At 47.4% G+C, this 21,662-nt stretch overlaps 1 protein-coding gene across 1 annotated transcript in view; it reads right to left on the bottom strand.

Moving 5' to 3' along the window:
* Positions 1-21,662, bottom strand: part of Lig1 (DNA ligase 1) — a 35,272-nt gene that overhangs the window by 2,293 nt on the left and 11,317 nt on the right. Inside the window, exons 7-25 of the mRNA XM_026778415.1 lie at positions 20,517-20,630; positions 19,365-19,490; positions 19,163-19,238; positions 17,793-17,873; positions 17,488-17,544; positions 14,408-14,580; positions 13,574-13,740; positions 13,119-13,195; positions 11,733-11,824; positions 11,425-11,524; positions 10,262-10,347; positions 8,695-8,810; positions 7,475-7,570; positions 5,703-5,813; positions 5,105-5,176; positions 2,768-2,912; positions 2,530-2,612; positions 1,159-1,311; positions 282-335 (exon numbers count right to left, since the gene is read on the bottom strand). Of these exons, the coding sequence (XP_026634216.1) occupies positions 282-335; positions 1,159-1,311; positions 2,530-2,612; positions 2,768-2,912; positions 5,105-5,176; positions 5,703-5,813; positions 7,475-7,570; positions 8,695-8,810; positions 10,262-10,347; positions 11,425-11,524; positions 11,733-11,824; positions 13,119-13,195; positions 13,574-13,740; positions 14,408-14,580; positions 17,488-17,544; positions 17,793-17,873; positions 19,163-19,238; positions 19,365-19,490; positions 20,517-20,630 (1,979 nt within the window). The remainder of the gene's footprint in view (positions 1-281; positions 336-1,158; positions 1,312-2,529; positions 2,613-2,767; positions 2,913-5,104; positions 5,177-5,702; positions 5,814-7,474; positions 7,571-8,694; positions 8,811-10,261; positions 10,348-11,424; positions 11,525-11,732; positions 11,825-13,118; positions 13,196-13,573; positions 13,741-14,407; positions 14,581-17,487; positions 17,545-17,792; positions 17,874-19,162; positions 19,239-19,364; positions 19,491-20,516; positions 20,631-21,662) is intronic.

Here is a 21,662-nt window from a genome sequence, read left to right as displayed (position 1 = left end):
GATGGGGTCTGACCTGAAAATACCATTATACAGGACAGAGATTCACACCTCAAAATGCCTGAGACCAGTAAGAGAGATAGTCCTTCTCTAGAGGCTCATAGCACTTCTAAGGGACAGCTTCCAGATGTATGCTGTGCTGGGTCATGCAGTCCCTTGGCCAGCATCTCCAGGAAGTAGTTGGCAGATCTGGCACTTGAACCTAGATGTTCTCAGAATCCATGCTGTCAGCACCCTGGCACAGGTGAGTGTGATGAGAGGCACTGGGTAGTCACGGGGCCTACCTTCAGGCTCTGGTGATGCTCCTCCAGCTCTTCATCACTGAATCCAGTTCCCAGCTGCAGGAGAATATGGCAAATTAGAAGCTCATCTGACCAGCTAGGGTGATGTACTAAACATTGGGCCAAAACTCATAGGAAATAAATGAAAGGCTGTACATGTCATGTACTGCCATTTGTTTTCTAGAAAGATCCATCTCCTCTGCCGTGTCTCTCCAAAGTCTAGGCAAGATCTCTACCACTGAGCCATACCCCAGCCCCTCACTGGGGGATTCTAGGCAGGGGCTCTACCACTGAGCCATACCCCAGCCCCTCACTGGGGGATTCTAGGCAGGGGCTCTACCACTGAGCCACACCTCAGCCCCTCACTGGAGGATTCTAGACAACACCTATACTGCTGAGGTACATGCACTGACCTTGTGACTCTCCTACCTCCCAAGAGCTAGGATTACAGGCTTGCACCACCACTCACCACTCCTACTCTTAAACACTACCAGCAAACTTAAAACTATCATTTAGGAAATGCTAAAAAGGAAGTAGTCATAATCTATGCTGGCAGCTAGCATTAAAGCGGTCATGTAAGTTCCTAGCTAGACAAGTCCTGTCTGTACTGATAGCCGTATTATTGTTTGCCTTCTGTCCTAACAATAATGCTTTTAAAACCCCATTCTGGATTAACACTGTAAAAATGCAAAAATATTGCAAAATATATTTTTGGCCACAGACTAGTGCCCAAAATATGACAAATTACAAGCCACCTGATCACATGGGTAAATGTGAGATATGACTCATTTATTCAGAGACAGTGGAGCCTGCACATGCACATCTCAGAGTGTAACTGTATCCCTTCCCATCATGTGACCAGCACCCAACTCCCCAGGACCTTGCATATGGCCTGCAGCTCTTCACTCTCTTCATCATAGGCAGCCAACAGGAAGCCCCCATACCGGCCAGCACGCTTCCCCCGACCCAGATAGGCACCAATCACCACAAGATCCAGAGTGTCACCCACACCGTCAAGGTAGTCCTTCTTCAGCTGGTGGAGAGAAGTGAGGGATGAGAGGGGAGAAGGGCAGATGGGCTTGTCCTTAAGTTCTTGAGAACTCCGAGGAAGAGGAGCAAAGCTCATGGGGAAGCTGCAGCTGAAAGGACTTTTCATCTTGAAACAAAGCAAATGGTTGGAAGTATGTGAGGGGAATCATCTTTTATCTTTCCAGGCTGAGCAGGAATCTGGATTCTCCTGCCTCAGTCTCCAGAGTGTTGGGGTTACACTATGTGCCACACCCAGCTCAGGGGTCTTCTTGTTTCTCTCTTTGCTTCAGTCCCCAAACAGTCAAGGTTAACTTACTCAATCCATTCCTTCACACTTACCCATCCACTCCAGAAACACTTATGAAGCACCAGCTAAGTGCCAGACAGGCACGTAAGTAGGTACAAGAGTGAACTACTGCTAAGGCAGGGAAGGTTTACACACAATGAGTTGCTTCTAGACAGAAGAAACAGACCACAGCCAAGAGGAAATGCACAGCAGGCCTAGCTTGCCCAGTGATCCAACTGCCTGCCATCTTGTGCAAGAAAACATTCCCCCCACACCTCACTTCTGCCCAAACCTACATCACACTGGCTTATTCTCTATAAAGTAGCCAGAGTACCTCTGCAAAGTGACAATAGGATCAGACTTTCTCTGAGACCCTGCTGACTTCCTGAAACCTTTAGAAAAGAACCCAGTTTCATCTCACAGGGCCCAAGGTGCTACACAGTCTACAGCCTGCTCCCCTGACCTCCCCTGCCCACCCTGTAGCCTCCTCGCCCTTGCACCTGTGGCTCTCCAGTCCAGCTGCTCTACCCTCATCTTCACACGGCCCACCCCTTCCTGCTGTCCAGAGCTGGACCCAGATGTCCAGCTGGATGGCTTTTCTGTACCCAAGCCCTCCCTAACCAGGGTAACTCTTTCCTCATGAGCTCACCAGAGACGGTTTATCTTGGAACAACCCTGAGGACTCTCCTTTGTGTACTTCATACAACAATGACACAGCACAGGGAGCACAGAGACCTGGCTTGGCTTCCTCACCCTGATATAGTTCACAGGGAGTTGCAGGAAGAGCCATTAGCCATGCTTTGCTGAGGCAGGACATGTGACTGGGTTAGAATCATATAATGGGACCCATGCTCAAACAGGAAGTGTTTGGAGACTCCGCTGCATAAGTGGGGACAGACATCCATTCTGGGGAAGCCAGGCAGAGGCCAGAATCACCTTGAGCCAATTGTGTGACCTCTTGGCAATCTCATAGGTGGCATCAACATCCAGGGTCTTCACCATCAGCCCCTCACAGGAGTCTGTAGGAAACATGGAAGCCTGGTTGCGAACCAGTGGCTCACGAGGCCTGAGCAGGCAGGATTCCAGGCCAATCTCAGAGGCTGGGAAATGGAAACATGGCCAGCCCAGGCTACAGCAAGGTTTCAGACCCTGAGAGAGATCTGGTTGCACTCACCCTTCACCGACTGCTCCAAGAACTCAGCGATCTGCTCGATATCTTTGGTGTCCAGGGAGGTGGCAAAGACAAACTCGCCCTCCGTCTCCACAAAGTTCTCTCGGAGCAGTTGCCGGCGTCGAGACAAGGGCTGGCGAGTCAGGGACTGAGGAGAGAAAATGGACAACACTGAGGAAATAAAAACAAAAAAAGCCCAGACCTTGACAGTGTACACAGGGGCCACACATAACACATAGTTACAGAAAGCTGAGGAAGAAGGAGCCAGCGGCCAGCAGGACTGCCAGAACTCTAACTGCAGGTGGAGGGATCAGAGAAAAGCAGAGCCCCCAGTATGCTCAACTCAGGATTACCTAATGGGAAGCCATCATCCAGCCAGCCAGAATGAACACTTTGTGGAGTTATAATTTAGTGTTTATCTATTATTAATTTGTTTATCATAATATGAAGATATGGGTACCCATGGCATATGTGTGGAGGTCAGAGGATAATTCTGTGGAGTCAGTTCTCTCATCTTCACACAGGTTTCAGGGACTGAAGTCATGTTACAAAGCTTGCCAGACAATCACTTTTATATGCTAAATGCTATCTCGTAGGCCCCATTTCTTGTCATTTTAAATACTACCCAACAAAGGTTAGAGCCATGAGATTAATACACATTTTCAAAAGGATCATCCCCACACAAACGAAGGACTGAGAATCCCCTTCAAAATGAGAAAGTGATTATCAATGCAATGGTCCCTCAATATCTAATAGATATGGGAATGAGTCTGGGAGCCCCCCCATCCCAGTTATCAAAATTCATAAATGTTAAGGTCCTTTATAAGCAATGGTGAAATAAGTTAGGTAGGGGTTGATGCCTGCTTGCTAACTCAGGAGGATGAGGCAAGATCACACACATACAAACTTTATAAACACAGACAAGACAGACAGAACTTGAATTAGATGTTATCTATCCATGGGAAAGCTAGCCTCTGCTAACCTTACTTCTCTATAACAAACTCATCTGTCTGGTCAAACAATCTGCACTCTGTGGCTCAGTTAGCCAGAAATATATAGACCATTATTTCTCCTCATAGCCCAGTGACAGATTCAGGTCTGGACCAGGTATAGAGATTTGACTGGAACTGCCCAGACAGAAGACATCAAGAGAGAAGCAGAAAGAGAAAAGAATGGAAGATCTTGTCACTCAGCCCAAACCCCTAGAGCATACAGGAGTTCTCTCCAGGCTGATTAAGAACGATTTCTGTGACAGGAATCATCAGCTTCTTAACTAGTACCCTAAGTGATCATTTTCAAGCCTTCATTCTTAAGACCCTTTATAGCCTTTTTTTTTTAATTTTTATGGTTTTAGCAGATACTGGAGATATAAGATGGCTTCATAAATAGTAGGCAGGTACTTTTTATAGTAGGCTGAGCTCCAGCCCCTCACTGGGGGATTCTATGCAGGGGCTCTACCACTGAGACACACTCCCAGCCCCTCACTGGGGGATTCTAGGCAGGGGCTCTACCACTGAGCCATGCCCCAGCCCCTCACTGGGGGATTCTAGGTAGGGGCTCTACCACTGAGCCACACCCCCAGCCCCTCACTGGGGGATTCTAGGCAGGGGCTCTTCCACTGAGCCACACCCCAGCCCTCACTGGGGGATTCTAGGCAGGGGCTCTACCACTGAGTCATGCCCCCAAACCCTCACTGAGAGAGTCTAGGTAGGGGATCTACCACTGAGCCACAACTTGTTAAAAAGTACTTGAGGACTCTCTTCAAAGGGCTTCTATTTAGGGGTAGGGGAGAGGTGATCATTACTTCTTGATATTAACGATCTCAAGAAATTTAAAATATAGTTAATTCGTTAGAAAAACAGTGCATTCAATATGTCAAAATAGAACTTATTTTTTTTCCCCCTTTTTATGTTCTGCAAACAGAGCTTACGGCCTTGAGCGAGCCAGGCAGGTACCCTACCACTGTACTACACCTACACACCTCCAGACAGTGGATATTATAAAACACACACCTACTTAAAAATAGTGAGAAGAGAGGCACTGGCTAATTAACAGTATGCAGACCCTTTTGCTCAACAGAACAGAGGCTGGTTTTTCCACTGCTTCTGAAATCACTGGGAGAAAATTCCACTTCTATCTGTAACACTGCATGAGGAGTCCTCAAAATCACAAGAGGTCTGGGGGCCTCTGGCCTATTGAGCCCAGACTTAGAAAGCCACTTCCTGAGCAAGACACAGCAGCTCAGTGATGGAGCAGAATCAGAAATGGGAGCCAGAGACAGCTCCAAACTCACTCCAACCTGCCACTCTGTGTGGCCACCTGTCACAGAGCAGAACTCACCTCTCCGTTGAGGAAGATGAGATCAAAGGCATACAGACACACCTGCACCTGTATCTCTGATGCATCCACCTCCTAGTAACAAAATAAACAACAGGCATGAGGGAAGGGGAAGTGACCTTCTGTGCCCTATCCCATCATGCCCCTCTCCCCAGAAAAGGTCACACTGCCGAGGAGGCAGCAATGCTGGAGACACAAGTCCTGAGTGAGGATGGCTTCTGGGAAATTCTGACTTCATTCTCCTTCACTGCATGATTTGCTTTCCACCCTCCCCTGCTGCTAGCTAATGATGACAAAAATGCCACAATTCTAGCCAACTAGATATAAAAGAAAAGCCAGCTGAGGTAATGGATGTGTGACCTCCCCAATAGGCCTTTCATAGAGAATGAGATATAGGAAAAGGACCCTTCTATCTTTCCTAACTGGGATCCTGGGGTGAGACTGTGATGGCTGGAATGATGGTAGTCACTACACCAAGGCTAGGAGATCCACATCCAGATTCACTCTGACCCTTAGGGGGCCAGGCAGGACCCAAAGTCAGGACCAGGAGGAAAGAGACAGAGTGTGGCTATGCAACAGGGAGTTGATGGGCTGATGCTACCTTGCGCTTTCGAGTGGTGAGCACTTGGAATGGCTGGATCTGCTTCTTTTCCCGATCCCAGGCCACAGCCTCAGTGTCCAGGATGAAAGAAGTGACAGAGGGGAGTTTAATCTGCAAAGTGAGGATAGAGGTCAAAAGACAGATGCAGGCCAATGAATTCCTTTTCCCTCCATTGTTCTCATGAACACAACTGACCTCAGCAAGACACAAAGACCTTCCTGAGTCCTCACTAAGGGGCACTAGCTCTCCTGGTGACTTGCCATTTGGCAGCAGCACCCACAGAGAAACTTCCCTCTTCCTCCAACCACATTCAACTTCCCCTGAACCCTTGAGGTTCCCCTCTGAGGTCTCTGAGCCTTCACCTCAGCACACCCTGCCTCAGCCACCCCAACTACTGGTCTCCAGTCCTGCACTCTACAGTAGCATCTCTGGCCAGCAGCCAAGGTGACTTTCACAAACCCTGATTATTACTGCTAGGCTTACTATTAAAAGTGGTGTCACTTCTTTGGGCATCAGCCCCAGTCCTCTCTTCACTTCAGCAAATCAGCTGGCCTGTGTCTCTGAGCGGCAGGTATCTCACAGCACTAGGCCTTTGCACACCCAGCTCCCTATGCAATGCCTGCCTTCCTCCCTACCCTCTTTCCTATAGTCTGCCTTCCCTGGGAAGCCTTCTTTTCCCTCACTAAAACACTGGTACAATGCCAGGGATTGCCTTTCATGTTACATCCCAGAGCTAGCTGTATGGTTTAAGACACTGCATGCCAATTCAAGAATGTCCAATTCAAATCTCCTTTTCCCTCAGCGAAAAGAACTAAACACAGGGCCTTCAGGACTACATGCCAAGAGTGGCATGCCTTCAGCCTTCATTGGTGGACTCAAGAAAAGCGCTCTACTGCTGAGTCACACCCCCAGTTTCTCATCGGTAGACTCTAGGCCATTGTTCGAACACTAAGCAATGTCACAGTCAGTTATGGTTCTTAGTCAGGGTCACAGATACTGGACCTTTTCTTCAGAGTCTATAGTGCGCCCCTCTAATGAAGGCAGCAAGCCCTGGCTGTGTTACCTACCACAGGCTACAGCACACAGCAAATGCCTAATCAACATTTGTTGAGTGAATGGGCACAGAAAACATGCTCCATAAGGGTACTTCCAGGAAATAACAAAACGAAGATGTGCTCAGTGGTTAAGAGCACTTAATGTTCTTACAGAGGACTTGGGTTCAATTTCCAACATGGAGGAAGAACAGAGAAACTCCTGGCCCAAGGCCTAGCCCTGCTCTGCCTCTGAGCTACTTGTAAAGCTGCAGCTGCTCACAGGCCAGTGCCCTTTAGGTCCTCTCTTGGCCTCATTACTAGACAGGCTTCAGACTGATCCAGGATTCTACTAAGGATGTTAATCAGAACCTGTGCTAAACAGTGCCCACAAGTTGAAGCCAAGGGGGTCAGGGGTAGGGGTAGGGGTCCAAGAAAGCATTAACTTCCCCAAGGGCTGGGTGAGACATAGCCTAGAACCTCCTTTTCCCTTTGTTTCTATCTGGAAGTGTGGCAGTTGCAGGGAGACAAGAATAGGATGCAAGCTAGACAACCAAGGACAGTGGAATCAGAACAGCCTTGAATCACCTGCCTCCAGACTGCAAAAATAAGCAACATCTGCTCAGGCCATACTGAAGCAAGGCTGCTACACACAGCTACACATCTGTCAGTCTCCTAGTAAGCCCCAAGTAAGGTTGGTCCAGAGAGGTCTATACCACAGCTCAGCAGGCAGACACTCACCTTGGGGATGCGGCTGATGATGTCAGGGTACTTTCCTGTGTTGTCTTCCTGGTTCCTGCTGAAGATCTTCACCTCTCCACCTTCCAGAACATGAATCTACCATCACAAGGAAGGGAGAGAAAGTCAGGCAAGCCCTTCCTGTGTGGCACTGTCTTCAGATCCCACCTTCACTGGTAAGTTTGGGAAGCTCAGTGAGATACTACACAGATCTGAGCAAATCATCTTAAGTGTCCTGGTACTTGTAACCTGTGTATGGCATCTACCATCTTCTTCTTTTAACATTTATATAATGTGTGTATGCATATGCATGCTTGTGTGCATGCATGTGTGCACAAGATTTACCATACTGTTGAGTGTAGAGGTCAGAGAACAAGCAGAGGAAGTTAGTTCTCTCCCTGCACCATGTGGGTCCTAGGGATCGAATTCAGGTCATCAGGCTTGGGAAAGCATCTTGCCTACTGAGTCATTTCACCAGCCTGGTTGCCTGCCTTCATTGCTTCTGACTTCTCATTTCCCCACCTCCCTTTCTTTGAAAGCTCATCCACCTTGCTGAATGCAACCAGACTTGTCATGAGTTGTGCTACTATTCTGGATTCTACTGTTGGCTTAGATGTTTGAATGCTGTCTGATCACAAAATTTAAGCAGGGTTTTATATATACATGCCATCTCACATGTACGGTATCTTTAACATATATATGCATATGTTTATAATCATGACCACTATTATAAACTATTTTCTGGTTGTCTTCTCAGTATTATTCTGAAGACTCACTGCTGAGGCTGCACATGTGGAATCCACTGCTGTGACTGCCTCAAAGCCTCAGGTACCACTCACCTCATGTGCTATCCCTTCCTCATGTGATAAACACCAAACTAGTGCCAAATTCCACAGATACAGAAAAGCCATAGCACACTTCCTCAGCACCAATGCATTGGTCCCAGGAGGTACATGCCTGTCACTGCACTAAGATCACACAAAGACCTCCCAGAATGGCAACCATAAATCATATTGTATTCACCAAGCACCAGGGGAGTCGGCATCTCCTGATGACCCTTCTGTGGGTCAGAATTTCTAGCAACCCCATTTTGCCATAAGCTGGAGATGATAGGTACCGCACTCACTGAACAGATGGGAGATTAAAGCCAAAAAGAGGACTGTCCCATTGAGGACCTGTACTGAGTATCTTCCTCACACAGGAAGGGCTGTGTTAACCCATACCTGTGCCCGCTGCCCATCGTATTTATACTCGCAGGTGAAGTCCACCTCCTCAAAGCGCTTCAGTACCTCGCTGACACCCCGAGTGGGATGGGCCAGCATTGGTTTAAGAGGGGTCCCTGGGAGGAGAAGAAAGCAAATTAGGATGGCAGAGGGAAGGTGATCAATCAAGGAATTAGAGGGAGAGGCAAAGGCTACCAATGTGCCCAGGACCTACTACTCTCTTCTCCTGACATCATGTCAAGGGGAGGAACACCCACATTTCAGAAGAGACACTTGGGTCCCCATACCAGCCTCCCTTATTATTCCTATAATCAGGAATAATAAGAGCTTCTGCAGTCCACAGGAATCATGTAGTGAGATTTCAGTGGATAAGGCAGAGAGCTGACCTAGCAGAACAAATGTATTCTTATGGAGGCAAAACCAGTTCACATGGTGCTGGGCCTACCACCTTTTGCATATCAACTGATTCTCACAGTGAATCTCTTGTGAAATCATAAGCACTCTCCCTTGGTGTAAGATTCAGCAGAGTATACACAAGTGGGCACGACTCTTTCCCACGTACTGGTATACTGGGTCATCCCCCCTACTCTGTAGGACCTCCAGTGGGAAATTTTGACTTGGTTCCATAGTCTAATCTCCACTTCACTCCCTGAGATACATCAGAAGCCACCTCCCTACAACTATCTCCCATTTGGCAGGACATGTAGTCAGGAAAGGTGTCTTTCATATAGATCACATTTGGGATTTTCAAAGATAAAGAGACATCCAAACTCAGGGAATTGTCTTTGTTTTGTGTGATATAAAAACTGGAAACTTTAAGCCGGGCGGTGGTGGTGCACGCCTTTAATCCTAGCACTTGGGAGGCAGAGGCAGGCGGATCTCTGTGAGTTTGAGGCCAGCCTGGTCTATAAGAGCTAGTTCCAGGACAGGAACCAAAGCTACAGAGAAACCCTGTCTCGAAAATCCAAAAAATAAATAAATAAATGAAAAATAAAAACTGGAAACTTTACAGAACAGAAGAACAGAAGGAAAAGAATAAAGAAACTGATGCAGAAAAATATGTAGTGGAGAGTTCATTTTCACCCTCAAATCAAAGTCCCGCGCCTGCTGTAAGTCTTCTTCTGAACCCCGAGGGGACACTGAGGCTGGCACTCAGAGGTCCCCAATAAAGAGCAGTATAAGGTCACATCAGTTACATTCTTTATGAGCATCATGATTAGCTCCCTCTTTCCCTGATCATATAGGCTTTAGAGCAACAGATTCAAGATAGCAGAGGGACAAAATAAAGGAACCCAGGTCCTTGAATGACTGACACACAGACACATGCTGCCATGGCCACCTGCCAGGCTCTGAATATGTAGGCAAATTCTCCTTGGCCAAGCCACTGCCTTCTGGGGAACCTTTGTTGCTGCAGCCCATGTTCCACTAAGTTATAAGGGAGAGCTCAGAGAAAAGGGAAAGGGTCTCGGTAAAGGGAACAAGTACTCAGAAGCTATGTGGGTGCAGCTGCTCACACCAGCTCAATGCAGGATAGCAGTCCCAGCTTCAAGGGCCCATGGCATGGTACCTGGGCTCAGCCTGCAGTGCTCCGGGAGACGTTCCAGCCCATGTTCCAACAGCACAGGGATGATTCGATCCAGGTCAGGCACCTCACTAGGAAAGGATTAGAGAGAAGATAGCAGGATGACAAGGTCTTTTGTTTTCTTCCGTGGTGCTGAGTGAAGAGGTAGAACCCAAGGTCTTAAGCATATGAAGGAAATGTTCTGTTGCTGGGTCACACCCTCAACTCAGATCAGGATGGATCTAAGCAGACATTAGGGGTTTCTAGGACGTGGATTCTAGGCAAGCACTATATCACTGAAGCCATGCTCTTAGCCACTCACTGGTGGATTCTAGGAAAGCACTCAACTGCTAAGACACATTCCCACTCTGATTTTATAAGACAGGATCTTGCTACATACCCCAAGCTGGCCTATAACTTGAGATTCCAAGTGTGTACTGAGATTTCAGGTGTATGACCACATCCAGCCTATAGAGGTTCTTTCTAGAACTTGAAAACTGTCTTGTCTATATACAAGTCCAAGTACAGAGATACCAGACCTGGGCTCCTGAACACCTCTGCTTCACTGTGACCATGTCACTATGTGTCCTACCCTACTCTCAGTCACCATACAACATGCTGATTGGCTCCCTAGCATGTATCCTCCATCACCCTTTGCTCATGTCCTGAGAGCAGTATCTGTGTCCCACTCAAGGCTATTGCTGACTTATTCACAGACAGAGTCTGGCAGATCGTAGAGCCTCCAGAGGCTGAGCCACTGGGAGATCTGTAAGAAACTCATGACTGCTGTGCGCCCAGTACCCAGAGCAGTCGGGCCCAGGTCAGGTGCCTTGGGGATATTTATGGAACCACTCACTGCTCTCTTTCCTCTAGCATGGTCACCAAGTCAAAGGTGCTTGGTCAGCTGCTAACTAAAGTCCCTCCATGTGGCTCACTACAGAGCCCTAATCCTCTCTGTGCCTGTAACATCTATTATGAGTGGTCACCAGTCTCTTCTCTGGGTACCTTAGGGAGTCTTGTGCCTGCAGGCCCACATGCAGTCCAGTGCCTGCCTCTCGCTGCTCACAGCCCAGTGTCATCCCTGTCATGACCATGGTCCCTTGCTGTTGTTAGACCCATGTCAGTCACTCACATGTTGGCCATCACTCTGCCCCACCCCTGCATCTCACCAGAAGGTCTGCTTCAAGATCATGCCTTGTTCTTCCAACCACATCTTTCTGGCCTCTGCTGTCTTGCCCTTCCCAGCATCCACAACAGCAGGGGGAAATTCTACGAAAAGACCCACCAGAAGTTTAGTGATGAACACGACCCTCAGCTACTCCAGGGTCCATGGTCCCAGAGGGCAGTATGTGGTATGTGACATGGAAAGGAATGAGGTAAGCTGCCCAAGAGCATTCAGAGGAGAATCAGGCAACAGATGGAGAAGGGAAGCCCTGAAAAAACAGTGATGACATAAAAATGGGCCAGAACTACTCACCTTGGCCAGGGGGTGTGAGGCTCACAGCTTGGGCAAGCGCAGCCAAGACCGACTGCTCAGCCAGCCCAAGGCGCAGCCGTCCACTTAAGGACCTGAGGAAAAAGCATCAGGGGTGAGCAGGCTGGCTACTCTCTAGTTTTGCCCTCTACAGTTTGCCTGCTCCTGTCTACCCAATCTCCACCTTTTGTGGAACCTCTTCAATGTCCTATCTTCATAGCCTCAAAGGAACCCAAGATTAACACATACCCCTAAATGACAAGGAAACTAAAGCCAGTCGGGAATGGCCATGACCACTATTTATCCCTGGGAGAAGGAAGCAGGAACCTCACAAGTGACAGGGTATGGGCTTGAGGAGGGAAAGTCACAGACAAGACTCTGCTAGTGGGTGTCACAGTCAAGAACCTGACCCAGCCCAGGCTGTGGTTTAAGCCAGTCACTACACAGGTAGCTAAACCGCCTGCACCTCCACCTCTATCAACTGCAGGCTCACCTGACAGAGTGGCTGGAAAAACTGACGACATCAAACAGTAGGTAAAGAGCAGAGCACCTAAGAAATTGTTTCAAGACACACTTCAAGAGAGGTCAGTGACTTTCCTTCTACCGTCATGATAGCTTTATGTTGAACTCAGGCCAAGGCAGACATAAGTAATCAATCACAGATTTATCCTTGAGCTCCAGGATCCTTCTTTAGGTAGGATCACCAATGCAGGGGAGTTCACCCATGAAAGTAAATTATTATAGTTTAATAAGAAATATTCCCCACGAACAGGGGGAGGATAGAAGGGGAGAAGGGAAGAAGGAAGGGGAATGGAAAAAATGTATATAGTTCAATAAAAACAATTTAAAAAAAAACAAAAAATAGAAAGAAAGAAAGAAAGAAAGAAAGAAAGAAAGAAAGAAAGAAAGAAAGAAAGAAAGAAAGAAAGAAATGTTCCCCACAAGCTCACATTTTAATGCTTGTCCACAGCTGGTGGTACTATTTTGGGAGGCTGTGGGAACTTCAGGAAACAGGGCCTAGCTAATAGAAGCAGGCCACTAGGTCACTGTGCAACAGATTATACATGCCTTGGTTCTAGTCTTACTGTTTCCTTGTCTGCTATAATATGAGGAGCCTCACACACACACTCCTGTTGCCACACACCCTATCAAGCTTTCCCCACCATGATGAACCCAAACCTTCCAAATCATGAACCAAAATACTCCTTTCCTCCATCAGGCAGTTTGACCACAGTAATGCAAAAGTAACTATCAAGGATTCTTATGCAAAGTCAGAACTGTTGGTACTTTCCTCATCACGAGGCAGTCAGGTTTTTAACAGCACCTGGGGCTGCCAGGTGCTCACCACTACGCCCATATGCCTCCCCACTCTCATGAGCCCATGTTTACCTGGCAATGAATCGGGCTTCTGAGTGGCGGCAGGCGACAAAAAGGCCCTTGATGATGTCCACCTTCTTAGCCATGGACTGAAAAAGTGGAGAACAGGCACAGCACCATCAGAGGATGAACCAGACAATCTTCAGCTTTGGAAAAGCTGCCACCACCACCACCGCCACCACTACCACCTGTGGTAGCCTCTTGCTCTGAGGGCAATGACAATGAACTAGCTCTCTGCCTCTCTCCCTTTATCCAACAAGCATTAACAAGAGTTCTGCCCTCCCCACCCAGGAGGCGTGGCATTAGGTTCCAGGGTCTCCAGAGGAGAACAGGATGAGACACTGTGAACCACACAAGCAGAAAAGAACACTCAGCTCCCACAGTCAAAGCACACAGTCCCCTCCACATGCTTTGCTTTAGGTCCGAGGACATCTGGGTGTTGGGATGAGCCACTCCGCTCCACTTACAGCACTGCCAGTGAGCCGGGCAATGTCACAGAATTTGGTAAAGACCCCGGAGGTGGTGAGTGGAGGTGGGGGCAGCATGAGTCTCTGAGTGCTGCGGCTGTTTTCGGCCACCAGTCCCACATCACCCTTCTCAGCTACCTCAGCCCGGATGGACTCCAGCTGACGACCTTGATGGAGGAGACAGTAGGGAAGGAAAGGGGATGGAGACATTGTGGCTACCTGTCTCCCTTCAACGGCTGGATGCTTCTCCAGCTATCTGGGCTTGTGGCGTTTCCCCTTTCCTACAAATCACTCCCTTAGTACAGAAGAAGGCTAAGCGACAGCCATTCAGAGGAAGACAAGCAGCTGAGTGAACACACCCAGACTCAGGGACACGAGTGGACGGGACTAAAATCCATGGGATGGGACAAAGTCAATGAAGAGTGAAAAGGGCTTCCTGTGCAAATCTTAGTCTCTAACAGTCTCCAGCTTCCTGTTTATTTTGTTTCTGTTTCTGTTGTTCTACCTTTCAAAAATAGCAATAAAAACATAGGCTGTGCCTTAACCTTGTTTATGGTTAAATAAGTCACATTATGGTACGCTTGAGGTACGAACAGGAGGCTGGCAATATGGACAGGCAGGCAGTCACGGAGTTTGTCCCATTGCCTGTCTTCACCCCTCCTTTCCATCCCATAGCTCTTGTCCCAAGAGGCTGGGCCTCCACACCCTGTACTACCCAGATCTTAAAAATCTGGTCCTGTCAAGTACTCTTCCCCACTGGCCTCTTCCTCTATCCTGTCCCACCCCCAACCCCTTCACACCCTCCAAGTGTCACCTCCTGTTGGGGCTTCCTACCTGTGGCCTGGGCAACTGCCTTGAGGAGGACACCATCACCTACGCCCAGCTCTAGTCCCTGCTGAGGTGGCCCAAGGCGGCTGAGGCTGAGGTAAAGGACAGGGAGCAGGTCTGGGGGTGACAGGGCCACCACAGAGCGTAGCAGGTTGCTCAGTGTCTCCACCATCTTGAGGCTAGAGGAAAGAGTTGGAGTATGTCCACCTATTTCAAGGTCAGTGGGGTCCCAGGAAGTAAGGGGGCGGGCAAAAGCAACAAGAGAAAGGAGAGGGACGAAGAGCCAAGGAAATAGTGACAGCTTGCCTATGGAGGGTGACTGTGAAAAGGACAATGAAGATGGTAGTAATCACTAACGGAACAGCCGCCATGTACAGACACTTCCCCAAGAGGGTGCTGGTCTACCCTTTCCACCATTTGTCCCCTCTGAGATGTGTGGCATCATTATCCCCAGTTTACAAGTGAGAAACAGGAAAGAATGAGACTTGCCCAAGGTCATGAAGCATCAGGCTGAGGTTCAGGACGAGGTTGTCCACTCCAGGACACTCAGCCACTGAAAATGATGGCCAGGCTGCCTACGAAACGTTGGTTATGGTGACACAAACAGAAACTATGGGCTTCCTATTTGCCTGGCTTACATGGCCTAACTGTAGTCCAGTTGGTAGAGTGCTTGCACAGCATACACAAATGCCCACACAAACTGAGCACAGAGACACACCTCTAATCCTACTACTCAGGAGGTGGAGGCAGAAAGAGCAAATCAAGGGCAGTATGAGCTACATGAGACCTGTGACAAAAACAACAAATTTTAAAGAAAGGCTGTGTTTTCTTACAAGAGATGTTGGAATGTGCAGACACCTTCCTTCCGAAACCCTTATCTACTCAGCTCCAGAATGGGACATATCTTGAAATAAGAACTCTGTAGGTAGGACTAAGGATAGAGAGGAAAGCATGCTGGATTAGAGTGAACCCTAAACCCAAGGTCTTTCAAAGAATAGGACAGAGAAAGAGAAGGTGGTAGTAATACAAGCCTAGAAATGCTAAGGTTGGCTGGAGTCCCAGAAGCTGGGAGAAATTGTGCCAGGTTCTTTCCCCAAGTCTGAAGAGGAGTCAACCTGCCAACCAACAACCAAATTGTTGCCACCACTTTAGGCTTCCTGAGTTGTGAGAAAATCATTTTCTATTGTTTTAATTCAACAAGTGGCAATCTGTTTCTGCCACCCTGGGACAGCAGCAGAGGTGAAACAGTGGGTGGATATAAGAAAAGGAACAGGAAATTCCCAAAAGGTTGCTAAGAGGGAAGCTGCATAGTGGAAAAGCCAGGCATTCAGCTTTGGGGCCAGCTGATAGGGGACTAGACCAATGACATTATATGTAGTGAGAAAGCATTGTCTGAAACTAGTTCTGAGGATACATGCTACAAATCCAGTGAGACCTTCACCCAAGTGGCCAAAACTTTCAGCAAGTATCAAGGTCACAAAGGACAGAGACAGATGGAGGGGATGCCTGCAGACAGGCCAGCTAAACACCACAGGCGGGAACCCCAGACAAGAAACCTGAACAGAAATGGGTTTCACAATGCAAATGAAGGCAGGAATCTCTAACAGCCTTGTGTTGACATCTTGATTCTGACCATCTTGGTTCTGACCATGGTCCAAAGCCCGAAAAAGACATCAACACAAAGGAAGCCAGTAGTCCAGATATATGACGACACTCAATTACTTTTGAAGGTTTTCTAAAAAATCTTCCCAAAAACCTTTTAAAAAAGAAACAAACAAATCGGATCACCCTGTACACCATGATTTTAGGCTATGGGTCAGGTCCTTCTAAGTAGATTATGTATGAGATTTTCCAAAAGCTAATGTCTCCCCTATGTCATGTTGATAAATTCAGTCTCTACAGAGGCAGAGATGTATGTTCTCTCCTTTATTCATGGGGAAACTGAGTCTCAGAGAGGTAGACCAAGCCACCTGCCATGGGCACAAAAGCAGAGCAATGTTAAGTGTCCCCTTGACCACCTCATCAGCTGCTGCTATAAACCACTTTCTGGTACTCAAGGCCCTTCCCATGTCCTCCATCACCTCACTGTAGGGTTACACTCCATGGGAAGTTCTTAAACATTCCCAAGGAAACATTTCTAAGGACAAAGCATTGAGGGCAGCCTAAAGATGTATAAAAATGAAGGAAAGTTATAGGAAAATTTAAATATTCCAGAAAAGCTTAAGCCAACATGGAGAAGTAAAAATGAGATTGATCAAACAAGCACAGGCTGAATGAGTACACCCCATAACACTTATACCACAGAAGAAAGCCCTAGGAGAAAGTCCAGAAAGGGACAGGACTGGGGAGAGGCGAAGGAGCCACCATGGACTACTGATGCTGATGTTGTGCATCACTGGGAGGGAAAGCTCTGCAGGGGAAGTGTGGCAAGCAAGGTCACCCTCGCTGTAACCAAGATTAGACTACACTCACTTGAGATGTGGAAGCAAGACTGAAATCACTCGGTGTGAAACATTTCCTGTAATTCCTAGAATGTTTCCTAACCCCGCAGATCCGCTGACCCTTGTTTCTCACACAGGCACATTCAGTCTTTGACACTGCAAAGTCCACACTCGACAACAGTGCAATCGATTTACAAGCAACAAGAGACAGTTCTCACGATGCATTAAGTGTAAGATTTCTGTGTTGAGCTACAGTCATAGCTATCTTTGAACACAGGTTGGACCTGGGCCCACTTAGCGCAAGAGAATATGACATTAGAAACGATGCTGTTGTGGCACATGTCTTTAATCCCAGCACTCAGAAGACAAAGGTAGGCAATCTCTGCATTCAAGACCAGCCTGGTCCACATAGTAACTTCAGGACAGCCAGGGCTACATAGAGAGACCCTGTCTCAAAAAGAAAAAGAAATGATGCTGAGAGTCTTCTGAGCCTGGGCCTCAAAATGATGTGAGCCATTTTTGTGAATGGACAGTGACAATAATGGGGAGAAGAGATGAGGAAAGACCGCAGGGAAGGAAGCACACAATGCCATGCTCTGGACAGAGCCACAGAGCACCTGTCCCCAGACATGAGTAATTAATTACCGAGCAGAAACCTCCTCTATCTTCTCAAATGTCCGGGCCACAGCAAGAAAAGGAACCCTGGGAAAGAAAAGAGATGCAAGAACCATTTGAATAGGCCAACATATCCTGTATCCAACCTGCCTCCTCACACCCTCCTAGGGGATAGCCTTGAAAACACCAAAATGCAGAGGCAACTATCCACTATCCCTTCCCATGGTGCTGTGTCCCCAAAATAGAGATGGGAGAGATGTTACAGACCTTCCAAAGAGGTCAAAGTCACAGCCTCCCACAGTCACAGTACAGAAGTAAGACAGCTAACTCCTTACTTCTGGCCATGTTTCCAGCAGGCATCTTCAATGGGATGGTAGTTACTCTTGGAAGGATTGTAGTTTGTTGGATCCAGGGTTCTATGAAGGCAAAGGAGAAATAAAATTGGGTAACTCTGAGGAATGTTTCTACTGTGATTTAGCTGACTCACAAGGTCAAAGGCCACCAATATTATCTCCTCACTGGTAGAAACTAGGCAAGAGCTCTACCACTGAGCCTCTACTGCCTCACTGATTGATTCTAGATAGGTGCTCTACTAATGAGCCACACTCCCAAGCCCCTCACTGCAGGGGTGAGAGGGGGAATCCCATGCAGTGGTTCTACTAAGCCATATCCAGCTCCTTGCTGGTGGATTCTAGGCAGGTGCTCTACCACTGAGCCTTGCCACCAGGCCCTCACTGGGCAACAATTCTGAACAAATCCTCTACCATTGAGTTACAACTCCAGCCCACATGGTTTTGAGTAAAGCAAGAATGGGGTCTGATCCCATTATTTTGTAGGATGCTTATCCACCTATCCACCTGATTGTCCGTCCATTCAACAAATTTTCTTGTGTTCATAACCGGTGATATAAGAATGGCCTAATCATGATGGGCAGTAGTGGCTCACGCATTTAATCTGAGCACCCGAGAGGCAGAAACAGGCAGATCTCAGTGAGTTTGAGACCAGTCTGGTCTACAGAGCAAGTTACAGGACAGGCTCCAAAGCTACAGAGAAACTCTGTCTCGAAAGAAAAAAAAAAAAAGAATGGTCCAATAACAATAAAACAATCACTTAGCAGCCGAGAACCACAACTCTAATTCACAGTAGTTATCAGAAAAGAGAAGCGGCTCTAGGTGGTCCATACCCATTAGCCACTCAGGGCTGGCAAAGAGGTCCTCAGGAGAGCCCAGTGAAGATGCTTGTTGTTTCTGAAACATGTGCTCAACCTGGTAAGCAGGATGGTGGAATCAGAGTACTAAGAACTGAGGACAGAGTGCTGGGTGGGGACCAGTGGGCAAAGGGGCTTGAGATTTTGTTCTGGGGTTAGTGCATAACCACTCTGACGGGTGGATAGGTGAGAGAGGTAAGAAAACCCATGATTACATTGCCGTGTCGCATGGGTGCCCCCAGTCCTTTGACAGACAGACAATCCTTTGGAGGCTGGCTGGAGGTCAGGTAAAATGCCAAGCAATCAATGTATATGCAAACTCTGTCTCTGAGCAGCTCTTATTCTGCCTGCATCCTACGGCTTTGCAACAGGGGCCAAAGATGTCTAAAATACTGACCAATGCCCAAGCCCTCTGAGAGTAGGAAGCCCAAGCTGGGGCTGAGTCATGGGATGAAGACAGGAATGTCCTAGATGTTCTCATACCTGGGCACGACTTACCCCTTGGTCTCTTCCTTCCTTGGAGTATCTAACTCTTCTTGTTTCACTTCAGCTTTCACTGCTGGCTTCCGGGGAGCTGCAAGGGAAGACAGGGAGTAGAGGACCTGACTCCTGACAGTCTTTGTCCAGCAGCACTGCCTGAGCAGAGTCTGCAATCTGCTGGCTGCACAGCCCAGAGGAACAAGGGGAGAGAGGTGCTCACCAAAGAAGCTACTGAGTGTCTTGGCACTTCTGGCAGGAGGTTTGCTCTGCTCCTCTTCCTGAGGATCCTGTTTGACGCCAGCCTTACACACTGGAATGTTCTCTGTCTTTGGCAGGGTTACTGACTCTGAAGTAAGAAAGGTGATACAAACTGTTTCTACCTATAGACTTTAAGAAACCAACTTCCCTGTATCCTAGAAGTGGAAAATCGAACAATTTCGACCTTTCTCCATCCGTTATGTAAATGCAAAGCCTCTCTGGCCTGATGTTCACTCCGCAGTGCTAATGAAAGCACAGCTAGACTGGAAACGGAAGACTTAGGAATGGCAGTGAAAAGAAACCTCAACACCCAGCATCTGCCTGAAATCCCAGCCATTTGGGATACCGAGGCAGGAGGATATAGGAAGATCCTGTCTCAGACAAACAGAAACATAGAGCTGGGGGTGTGACTCAGTGGTAGAGGACTTGTTTAGAATCCCCCAGTGGGGAGGCTAGGGGATGGTTCAATGGTAGAGCTCCTCCTGCCTAAAATCCCCAGAGTGGGGCTGGGGGTGTGGCTCAGCAGCAGAGCACTTGCCAAGTACCCACTAGTTAGAGGGCTGAGGTATGGCTCAGTGTGTTAACAGAGGACTGAGATGTGTTAAACACTTGCCTAGCATGTGCCAGGCTCTGCACTCCACCACCAGGACCACAAAAAAAATAACTAAAACCTTAGTGTGATTTGAACAGTCTCACTTTTCTTGCACTTGTAGGAAACCAGATCCAAGTATGTCTTAAAACTGTCCTTGTAAACGTCACCTATGACACAAGGATCTCAAGGACACCAGGGCACAGAAGCTGCACCATGGCCTCCAAGGCCCTTCTGCTTCTGAATCTTATAACTAAGTTTAGATGTCACTCTTAATAAATACCTACTCGGTTCACTGTATTTGATTGGCACTTCTGATGTCTAAAAGCACAATTATTTGAGGGCTCTTTCCTCTTTTCCCTCATACAAACAATAAACCCAACAGTAAAAACAAAATCTATGATAACCTTGGGAGTTCCCACTGAACCCAAGATGGAGAGTTGTGCCTTGTTTTAAATGGCCCACCCTACAAAGACAAGTACCACCCCAATCAGGATCATGAAGCTGGGGGAATAAGCAACTCACCAGGGGACTTTGCAGGCTCAGGGGGTACTATGGACTGGTTCCCCTCCTTTTCTTCCTTCTGTTTTACATCTTCAGCCTCTGTGAGACTTTCTGTTGGGGTCTGTGCTTCTGGGATACACAAAAAAGTTAAATGGCAGTAAGGCTTAGAGGCACTCCCACCTAAGAGATAGTCCAGGACAGGAAGGTCACAAGTTCAAAGCCTGCCTAAATTACAGAGTAAATTCAATTTTTTGTCTGGGCAACTTTGTAAGACCCTGTTTCAAAAACAAAACGATGACATGTAACTCAGCAATCCAGCACTTGCCTAGCCTGTACATTTTTATTTACAAATGTAATGAAAAGTTATGCCCCGGTAATGATAACACCAAAGACTAACTTGGGGGGAATCTGCCTTAGATAAAGATAACTCCTTTTACTTTGAGATACTCAGAATGGCTAAAATCTCCAACTTACAGTGAAATTTTTTACAGACTACAGGCAATCAATAGGAAATCAAGTCTCCACCAAATTAATTAAACCTGCCACGGGAAACTGAGTCTATTTTTTTTTCTTAGCACATAAACAAGAACCTGACTGTGTCAGAGACTGCAACTGATGGAATCACAGTCAGCCCCCATGATCACTGGATCTATCCCCACGACTGTTTCCCTGCACTGCACCAAGACAAAGGGAACCATCTCGACAGGCTGACAGTCTAGAGTCTCCAAAGGAACACAGAGACACCTGCTGGACACTAAATGAAAAACTAGCAGGGGGAATTTTGAGTTTTCAAGTGGCTCAAAGTAGAGTAGAAAGTTTATCTCAAAGTACATCCTTGGATAAACTCACCACCAATGAAAAATAATTCCCCTGAAAATAGGATGTGTTGTATGAGAGAAGAATATATTAAAAGAAAAATACACAAAAAAACTTCAGCAAAGCAATAGTAGTAAAAAGAATAATAATTATTATTATTATTTCCATTAAATAAAAACAAAATTAGTTATATACAATACTGAATTAAGCCGGGCAGTGGTGGCGCACGTCTTTAATCCCAGCACTCGGAAGGCAGAGGCAAGCGGATCTCTGTGAGTTTGAGGCCAGCCTGGTCTACAAGAGTTAGTTCCAGGACAGGCTCCAAAGCTACAGAGAAGCACTGTCTCGAAA

The sequence above is a fragment of the Microtus ochrogaster genome, unplaced genomic scaffold, assembly GCF_000317375.1.
Source record: "Microtus ochrogaster isolate Prairie Vole_2 unplaced genomic scaffold, MicOch1.0 UNK139, whole genome shotgun sequence".
Lineage (NCBI taxonomy): Eukaryota > Metazoa > Chordata > Mammalia > Rodentia > Cricetidae > Microtus > Microtus ochrogaster.
This window is presented reverse-complemented; position numbering and strand designations above follow the sequence as displayed.